General features: G+C 44.6%; 1 protein-coding gene across 2 annotated transcripts in view; it reads left to right on the forward strand.

The window, feature by feature from the left end:
* Window positions 1-8,832, forward strand: part of entpd1 (ectonucleoside triphosphate diphosphohydrolase 1) — an 18,567-nt gene extending 9,735 nt beyond the window's left edge. For both annotated transcript variants that reach the window (XM_030078559.1, XM_030078560.1), the window contains exons 4-10: window positions 1,329-1,479; window positions 1,875-2,034; window positions 2,121-2,324; window positions 2,600-2,857; window positions 4,723-4,836; window positions 4,999-5,136; window positions 5,967-8,832. In XM_030078559.1, the coding sequence (XP_029934419.1) occupies window positions 1,329-1,479; window positions 1,875-2,034; window positions 2,121-2,324; window positions 2,600-2,857; window positions 4,723-4,836; window positions 4,999-5,136; window positions 5,967-6,173 (1,232 nt within the window). In that variant the 3' untranslated portion in view covers window positions 6,174-8,832. The remainder of the gene's footprint in view (window positions 1-1,328; window positions 1,480-1,874; window positions 2,035-2,120; window positions 2,325-2,599; window positions 2,858-4,722; window positions 4,837-4,998; window positions 5,137-5,966) is intronic.
* The last annotated feature ends 1,179 nt before the right edge of the window (window positions 8,833-10,011 follow it).

Here is a 10,011-nt window from a genome sequence, read left to right on the forward strand (position 1 = left end):
GCTTCAACTGTGCCAGTTCCATGTGTGGATTCATCATCACAAAAGCATGCTGCGTGGCGGAGCTTTGTTCAGATCCCAAGGCCTCCAAAGATCAAATGTGTGTTGTTTAATTACAGGGAAATGGATATAAAATGATGTACAAGACATCTAGTCATTTTCTGTTCGATGTAATAATGCAGCCATAAAATAATGTCTTGGTTTTCTTTCAAGATAAGAGTGATGTAGCCTCAATGAAGCTTTGTAACCAGCAGATACAGAATATACATGCACCACTGACATAAAACATTTTTCTCACTTTGAAGTTTCTTAAGGGGAAATTTTATGCAAAATGGATTCACATGTAATTGTGTTATGTTTATTCTAAAGTCGTACAGTACGTTTTGTCCGCACTATATGTGAACTCCTGTTATGTTTTGTCCTACAGCAGGCATGTCAGTCCTATTATGTAACTGTCTTGAAAAGCATCAGCCCCAGGTCAAATTACTTGTGCATCCATTGCATATCAAAGTGATTCTGATTCCAAGTTTGATTTGGACACGTTCAAAAATGTGCGCCGTGAGGAAGATGGGTCTTCCAAAGTTAGTCTCTCTTATGCAACATAAATTTAACTGCTGCAGTTAATCTCTCAAAGCCTCCAGCTGGGTAGACCTCCTTCCTAATGTAGTTTACATCTGCAGCCCAAAGGTAAAACACTTAACACAGATGACAGGCTGCTGCCCACCAGACTTTTACTACTGTGTTTCATCTCTGACCCTTCCCCTGTCATTTGCACACCTTCTTTAACTAGCCCACTGTACATTAACTGAAAAGTGAATTCTCTTTTGCAGCAACAAGTTGATAAACAACACTCACACAGGGAGCTAATTAGTGACGCCCATGCTTGTGCTGCTGCCGGCTACTGGGAATCTCTATGGAAGCAGTCTGAGGTTTAGGTAGCCTGGTGGTTCTCACGCCAATCCTCAAGGACACCGCTGTCCTGCAAGTTTTTGTTCCAGCACCACTCTCACACACCTGATCCAATTAAGGGCCACGCACCTTCTTGCACGCACTGTTCAGGCAGATCTGTTTTCAACCTACCAGCATTAAGCCAGTGAAGTGGCCCAACTCTCTCAAGGGAATCTCAGTTATGGAAAGCAAACCAACACAGGAACCTCTTCTGTCATTGTTTTCATTCCCAGACCAAATGTTTTTGCCAGTTCATACATTTGAGACCTTCGGATCACCAGTGGCGCAGGCTTGCATCTCTCATCCCCAGGCTCTTATAATGATTTATATTGCTTTATTTAGGCTGTATGACTTCACCCTCCTCCTCCTTGGCTGTCCTGTAGGCCCAGGTATCTCCAGCTATGCTTCCAGTCCATTGAAGGCAGGGGAGTCTCTGAAGGTCTGTCTGCAGGAGGCTGAGCAATGGGTCCCCAACAAGAGACACCAAGAAACCCCCCTCTACCTGGGGGCTACTGCAGGAATGAGACTGCTCAAGTACAGTGGACACACACACATGCAAAGTTACACTTATAAACATGCAGGGATGCAGAAAAACACATTTACAGAGAATCCCTTTTTAGACAGACACTGGTGTGACTTCATCCCCAGCTTAAACTGTTTAGAAGTCGCCCCAAATGGACGAAGCATTGCTATCTGTGCCATCACATAAATACTGTAGCCCTTTGTAGCTGCCTACTTGTGATTTATCTGCACACACGCTTTATTGCCAGGGGCAGTGCATCAGTTAGTGTCAAGTCTATTATATATGGTATAGTCTATTTATTATTTATGGCTTTCTGTATCGATTTGTATCGCAAAGATAAATCATTCTAATGAGTTTGTGTATGGGGGTTGTGTTTGTGTGTGTGTGTGTGTGTGTGTGCATGCAGTATGGAGAACAGCTTGGCGTCAGATCAAGTCTTTCAGGCTGTAGCAGCAACCCTGCAGAAGTCCCCCTTCTCCTTTCAGGGAGCAAGAATCCTCAGCGGACAGGAGGAGGGCGCTTATGGCTGGGTCACCGTCAACTACTTGGACGACCGCCTTACACAGGTCTGTGTGTGTGAGTGTGTGTTTCCACATGTGTTGATGTGTCCCCACTGAACCTTGATTTCAGTTCTCTTTTGTCTGTGGTGCAGGGCTTGGAAACCACAGGTGCTCTGGACCTGGGTGGGGCCTCCACTCAGATTAGCTTTGTATCCAGCAGTTACGACGGCTCAGAGTCACCCAGCAACTCGGTGAGCTTTCGGCTCTACGGCAACAACTACAACCTGTACACTCACAGCTTCTTGTGTTACGGCAAAGACCAAGTGCTGCGGCTGGCGCTGGCCCATCTGTCTCAGGTAGGCCTCTCACTGTGGTTTCTCGGCTAACATGGTCAGCTAACATCTGACTTTAATGGCCTGTTCAAGACTAATCTAATCTGAGCTGATCCGTGACTTAATAAGAAGCTTGATGTGAGATGTGATGTGCTCAAATGTGCAGTGATACTGACCTGATATTAAATTTGCTTCCTCTTTCTGTCTGTTACATACACATGTCCCTCTCTCTCTCTCTCTCTCTCTCTCTCTCTCTCTCTCTCTCTCTCTCTCTCTGTGTATGTTGGTCTCTCTCCTAGTCAGGTCAAAGCACAGTAGAGGATCCTTGTTTCCACCCCAACTTCACAGAATCGAAGAACTACTCCGTCCTCTACGACAGCCCCTGCGTTTCAGACAGGAAACCCCACGGAGCTCCTGTGGCTTTCACTCACAAGGGGACAGGGAACTTCTCACTCTGTCAGCAAGTGCTCAAAAACGTCTTCAATTTCTCCCACTGCCCATACAGCCAATGCTCTTTCAATGGGGTCTTCCAACCAGATTTACAGGGGACCTTTGGGGTGAGCTCACTGCACCACTTCATCTTCTATTTGTCAGTATGCACCAGCAATCTAGAGCAGTGGAGTTCAATGTGGTCCTTGAGGGTGCTCAGCAAAATTTTAATAGCTCAATTTCACCAATTTATTTCCAAATTCCTATGATACACACAAAAACAAAAGGCATTATGATAATATTTTTAACATTATGTTCTTCTTGCGTATGTCTTTAGAGCCTCAGCTCTGTTGTAGCAAGCCATTGCAGCGTCTCGTCGTCCAGGTTCATTAGGCCCAGGTTGCCATTTGGTGGTCGGTGTTTGGGGCAGCTGGTCAAGATGTGATCAACAGTCTGTAGGGGGTCGCCACATTCACAGTGGGCACTGTCCGTGAGGCCCCAGCGATGGGGCCTCACGGACATTGATTCTCCGAAATGTCCCACACCTGTCCTTAGGCGGTTGAGGGTTGTCCACTGCTTTCAGGGAAGGTGCTCGCCAGGGACATCTGTGGGGTCCTCAATGTAGCGGTGGAGCCTGGATGGTTCTGCTGCTCTCCACTGTTTCCTCCATCTGGCCTTGACCCAGGAAGCTGTGCTGGTGTCAGCTGGTGTAGTGCTGAGCAATTCCTGGGCATGTATGGCAAATGGGCACCGGGACTTGAGACGCTTGCGCTGCGGTCTCTCTTCTCTCCCTCCTTCACATCTTGTGAAGGAGGTGGGATTCACTCGTCTGTGCCTTCCAAGCAAGAGCCAGCATAGCTCCTTCTCGTCTGACCTCAGCTGGGGCGATTCCAGCTGGGACAGGTAGTTGGTGGGTCGGGGTGGCTCGTAGGCATCCAGAGACCGTGCATAGGGTGTAATTGAGGCCAGTGTCGAGCTTTTTTACATGGGGACTGCGGCACCAAACTGGGGCACAGTACTCAGCAGCAGTAAAGACCAGGGCCTCGGTGGAGATATGCAGTGTCCTCGTTGTGGCTCCCCATGTGGTGCCAGCTATCCGGCGTGGGGGGAGTGAAGACAGCCTCCACGTGGCCCCCCCTGCGAGTAGCTAAAGGGTAGTTGCAAGGTTGCATGCTCTAAAGCGAAACCAATGTCTTCAACATGTCTGCGGACCCCAGCGCTAGCATTATGTTGAAATCACAGCACTGTTCGTGTACATAAGGTGATGGAAAAGAGCAAGATTCTGGTCAACTCTCAGGGTGAAGGAGGTCTCAGCAGACTGTGGTGTCTTATGCAAAAGGGTGTTTAGTGATTTTGTGCTGAGGAGAAGAGAGTATGAGTGCTACAAATGTGAATGCTGTGTACCACACCTATGCTGAGGGTCACTCACCGCTGTGCCTTACATAAAGGATATATCTTTTCCTAAGTATGTTAGAGGTCAACAGCTCTGTGTTGGTGAAAAGGCGTCAGTCTGCCTGGTGTTGTCTCCCTCTGCCTCAGACTCAAGGTTCTGGTGGCATGGACACAGCACGTCTTAATGTGACCTACAGCTGGAGAGAAAATTCTCTCACACATAACATCTAAAGAATTTCATACACAAACCAAAAACTTTCTCACCTCAGGGATCACTTCAAATGGGGGTCCGTGCTTAATCAAAGTCAATTTAGGGGTCTGGAACTTTAAAAAGAGGTTACACAAACAACACACCAACCCAGAGGTCACAAATCTTGGCCATTGTGCAAGCCTACTGTTTGGAGGTTACATCTCTATCAGTGTACATCAACAGTGTTTTCACTCTAAACACCAAAATGATCCAGTTTTGGTTCATGAATTTCAGTTTCAAATAGGTAAAAGGTTACTGTATCTGCTACAGATACCAAGTCTGGTTAATTGCTTTCTTTTGTCTCCCTCTGTCTCTTTTATCTGTCTCTCTTTTCTCTCTTGCTGCCTGAAGGCCTTCTCTGCCTACTACTTTGTGATGAACTTCCTCAATCTAACTGATACCGCCATCCCTCTGGAAACTGTAAAGGAAAAGCTTGCGACCTACTGCTCTACCCCTTGGCCTCAGGTTGGAGCATATTTATCTATACAGTAATACACATGCATACACACACACACACGCACATCACATTTTTCCCCATATTCATCCACTTTCATGTGTTTATCTATGTCTACCAGCCTGCTGAAGCACTGATGATATAATTTGATTGTGTCTGAACCGCCTGAACAGATAACGCAGCAGCATAAGGACGTTAAGCTCAAGTATCTGGCTGAGTACTGTTTCTCTGGCACGTACATCCTCACCCTGCTGACAGAAGGATACAACTTCAACTCAGACAGCTACTCAAATATAAGATTCATCAAGAAGGTCAGTAGATTGGGCTCCCCTCGCTTCCTACCTCAACGACCTACGCACACCCAAGAGACATATAACGTTTTCCGCTTAATTAAACTCACATCCTGCTGACCTTTAGAAGGTGCTGTCACTGGGTGTGTATGCCTGCATGCACATACTGTACATTGCAGTTAGGATGAACTTCCCTTAAGTGAAATGCAAGTATTCTAATGGAGAAAAGGTGCTTCATTCAAAATTACACTGAAATAAAAGTATTGAAGTACCTGTATGTAAGTAGAAACATAAAAAAATAAGGTACTTCAGTGCAATGTCCAGTTATATCATAAATGCATGAACCATTTCAGCTAGTTTTGTGTATGTGATGTTCGTTTTGCCTACTTCTGTTTTATATTTTGTGCATTCAAAAATTTTGTGCGTATGCAAAAGCCTCAAAGAAATCGCTGATTCCTTTACGTCCAATTATCTGATAACTGTAATAACCTCTTTAACTCTGCTGCAGGTTTTTTGTCTGCACAGACAGGCTTTGTACAAACACTAACTTGTAGTGGAGATCCCAAGGTCTCCAAAGATACCAAATACATTCTGGTGCATTACAGAGAAGGTCAAGTCAGCTTGATATCTTCTGTTTGATGTAATGGTGCAGCCATAACACAATGACATTTTGAGTTTGATTCCACTCAGTGTATGCGTGATGTAGCTTCAATGAAGCACCTTAAACACAGAATATGTATGTGCCATGGTCAAAAAATATGGTTTTTGGAACTTAGAAGCTGCTTAAGGAGAAATTTAAGGAAACTCCGTATTATTTATTCTTACTTTCTCCTCTCTTGGGGTTTTTCCAGATAAAAGGCAGTGACGCAGGCTGGACGCTGGGCTATATGCTGAATCTGACCAACATGATTCCAGCCGAGGCTCCCGACACCCCCCCTCTGCCCTATGCCGGCTACGTCTCCATCGTCACCATCATCGCCCTAGTGCTTGTCATCATCTTTGCTCTTTGCCTGTACCGTTTCTGGCCCCGCTGCCCCAAGCAACCACAGATCATATAAACACATTCCAATGAACGGACGTCATGTGATCACGAGGGAGGGAATATATGTGTGTGTGTGTGTGTGTGTGTGTGTGTGGGTGTGTGAATCTTTGGGCAAATTGAATCAGAGGCAACTGGACTTGGAAAACGTTTCACCTCTTATCCAAGGGGCTTCATCAGTTTGTATGCATCAGTCTTTCTGGTCCGCACTAGTCTGACCAAGACAGTGGAGTAAGGTCCAGGTATTTAACCTCTGTGGGAGTGTTTACCAAAAATGCCTGTGGGTGTGTTCATGAAGGCACTAGTTTCACTTGGCCATTGACCTTTCTTATTGTGGCCAGTCAAGGGCTCCATCTTGTTGTAGTTTTTGGAGGCATTCTATGACCTTTCTTTTGTAGCCACTGGAAGGATCTCGTTTCAGCATTTCATAGGTGCTAGTGTCACTGAGTAGTGTGGAGACTTTGGAGTGGTAGTCACCTGTGTTTAGAATTACTGTGCATCGCCCTTTGTCAGCTGGAAGGATAGTGATGTTTTTATCCTTTCTCAGAGATACCACGGCTCTTCTTTCTCGAATGGTAAGGGTCGAAGGTGGACCTTCTTCTCAGCCCTTTAGATAAGACCTCCTTCTCAGGAGGTCTTATCTCCTTCTCAGGAGGTCTTATCTAGAGGGCTGAATTTTGCTCTTACACCGGAACATGTTCCTATAGTTGAACTCATTACAGCCACAGAATCAGCTATAAGGAAAAACAACTTAAGCGAAACCGAAGCTGAACAGCTTAGGTTTAAGGTGTCAGCAACCCTGTCCAGTGCTAAGTCTCCACCTACGTCTCTACCCACAAGACACCATTCCAGGCTTATATGGACTCCCCAAAGTCCATAAAGAAGGGGTCCCACTCAGACTCATTGTGAGCAGCATAAACTCTGTAACCTACAATATTGCTAAGCATGTAGCCAACATCTTGGCCCCTCTGGTTGGTAACACACCACACCACATCCAAAACTCTTTGGACTTTGTGAAAAAAGTCAAAGGCTTAAAAATAGAACAGGATGAAACTATGGTTTCGTACGATTTGACCTCCTTATTCACTTGCATTCCAACCATGGAGGCAGTGGAAACTGTGAGACATCACTTAGAACAAGATAACACCTTACAAGACAGAACAAACCTCAATCCAGACCAGATCTGCCAGTTACTGGATTTGTGCCTCAACACTTCATATTTCCAGTTTAATGGTAAATTTTACAGGCAAAAGCATGGCTGTGCTATGGGCTCACCCGTATCCCCCATTGTAGCCAATTTATATATGGAATTGGTAGAACACAAGGCCCTAAACTCATACAAAGGAATGCCTCCAAGCCATTGGTTCAGGTATGTGGATGACATGTGGTAGAAGAACACGAACATCTAAGGGGAGCCCTGAAAACTTGTGGCTATCCGAGTTGGACTTTTGGCAAAACACGCTACAAAAAGAATACCAACACTGAGGATGCTGAGAAAATGAAAGACAAACACAAAAACATTGTGATTCCATATGTGTCTGGGGTTTCAGAGAAACTCAGGAGGATTTTAACAAACATCAAATCCCTGTATGTTTCAAACCCGGTAACACTCAGGCAGAAACTGGTTCACCCTAAAGACAGGGTATCACACAATCAGAAGAGCAATCTGATATATGCTGTCCAATGCAGTGAGGAATGCAAGGACTTATACATTGGCAAAACAAAACAACCATAGAACAAGCGCATGGCTCAACACAGAAGGGCGAACTCCTCAGGTCCAGTCTCAGCTGTCTATTCACATCTAAAGGAAAAGGCACACTCCTTTGATTTTGGACAGCGAGGACAAATGGTTTGAGAGAGGAGTAAAAGAAGCCATCTATGGAAGTGGAAAAACCATCCCTCAACAGGGGAGGGGGTCTGCGGCACCACCTATCTCCAATTTATAATGTTGCCCTTTCATCGATACCCAGGAGGTTCAACAAATTAACCTCCGACGACGCTCAGCGATTCACCAGGGTTTCACCTGACTCCGACGACAGTCCTTCACCAGACCACAACAATGGTCAAGTGAAACCAGCACCTAACGACTGTCGTCAACACGAGACCACAAACAATGGTCAAGTAAAACCAGTGCCTTCATGAACACACCCACAGAGGTTAAATACCTGGACCTTACTCCACTGTCTTGGTCAGACTGGTGTGGACTAGAAAGACCAATGCGTACGAAATGATGAAGCCCCTTGGGTAAGAGGCGAAACGTCTTCGTAAGACAAATACAAGTCCAGTTGCCTACGATTCAATTTGCCCAAAGAGAACGATGACCTGGATGAATGAGAATATCCATAGACGTGTATGTGAATGTGGTGTAATCTACTCTACTGATCCCTGAAAAACCAATTTACCCTCTCACTTCCTAGCCTCTAGATGGAGGTCAAAGGTCAGGGTCAGCTGTCAAACAGCGTCCATGCAGCTGGTGGGGATTTTATGTCTTGCTCAAGGACACTTCAGAAGGACGGATGCTTGCGGGCACGAGGGATTGAACCCTGGTTATCCAGTTAAAGGACAATTTCCCTATTCACTATGCCACCCTGCTGTGTGTGAGTGTGTACGTGTGTGTGCATGTTTGAGCCTAAGCGTGTTTGAGTGTGTGCCCACATGTGTCAGCATGTGTCTTGAAATATGTGAATATATGATAATTAAAAAATGTTTATATAAAATGCTATGAAAGACTTTGGTTGTCATGTGTACGCCTGTAAAAACAAAATCCAGTAAGCCTATGTAATATTTACAATATGTTTTATTTACACTTTACCCAGAGCAATATGCACCTAATAAATATCTCTTATAACAGATTTTATAAATGCATAAAATCTATAAACAAGCAAGTGAAAGATAAAAGCAGTAGCACAGTAGCGCCCGGGTGGTTCACCTGGTTCACACATTCTCTATGAATGTATGAATCCTCAAATGAAGCAGAAACGCCCCACAAAAATAATCTTTAAGAAACAGATGCAGAGTGATCTTTGGAAGACAAATGCATATTTTTAAAGCTTTTCCTCAAGCTGTTCACGAGGAAACAGGACCTTACCATATTCATAATTGGGCCCTGAAAAAATAAAGGAGTTCTGTGCATGAGGTAAGAAATTTTGAGCTTCTAAAAAAAAGAGTTTCTACTTAATTATCAAAATCAGTATCTGAATTTGTTCTAGAAAATACACCTTGGTTCAAATTTCGAAACTGCCGTGCTTTTAAAATAGAAAAAAAAGGGGGGTGGGGGGGGATTGTGTATGAAAGCATCAGTGTATGGTGATATATGATGCTGTTACTATGCTAATGTTTTTTCACATCCATTTTTCTCAGTTTATCATTTCTGTGACATGGGACAAGCTTTGCCAAAACACACTAACAATAAAACCTAAGTACAACTCCCTGTACTCACAGCCTATCTACATTCTCAGTAACAAAACTATGTGTATCTGTGCATAATAAAAAAGAAGCGAATGACAGTGCTTCCCTCTACTGGTGAAAAGCAGAACACACATTGCAGTGTGTTAACCATAATCAAGTATTTGGGGATTCCATCAGTAACTAATGGCTAATCTTCACCATTAAGGAACCAGGAAGAAGATAAAATATTTCCGGACTCCATGTGAACTTCTCTGAAATCCTTGCACATACTGTACAAAGCAAGCAGACAGATGGCAAGCCTGATTCCCCTGGTGTTGCACAACCAGCCCCGAGAGGGACATTTTCCTATGCAAACAGCAGCATAGATATTATATAATGAGTTTTAAGTCAGTGAAAACCTCTGGAGAACACTGTGCCCCTTTGGAACTATGGTAACAAGAGGATGTGGC

This window comes from Myripristis murdjan, chromosome 19 (genome assembly GCF_902150065.1).
Source record: "Myripristis murdjan chromosome 19, fMyrMur1.1, whole genome shotgun sequence".
In the NCBI taxonomy this organism is placed as follows: domain Eukaryota; kingdom Metazoa; phylum Chordata; class Actinopteri; order Holocentriformes; family Holocentridae; genus Myripristis; species Myripristis murdjan.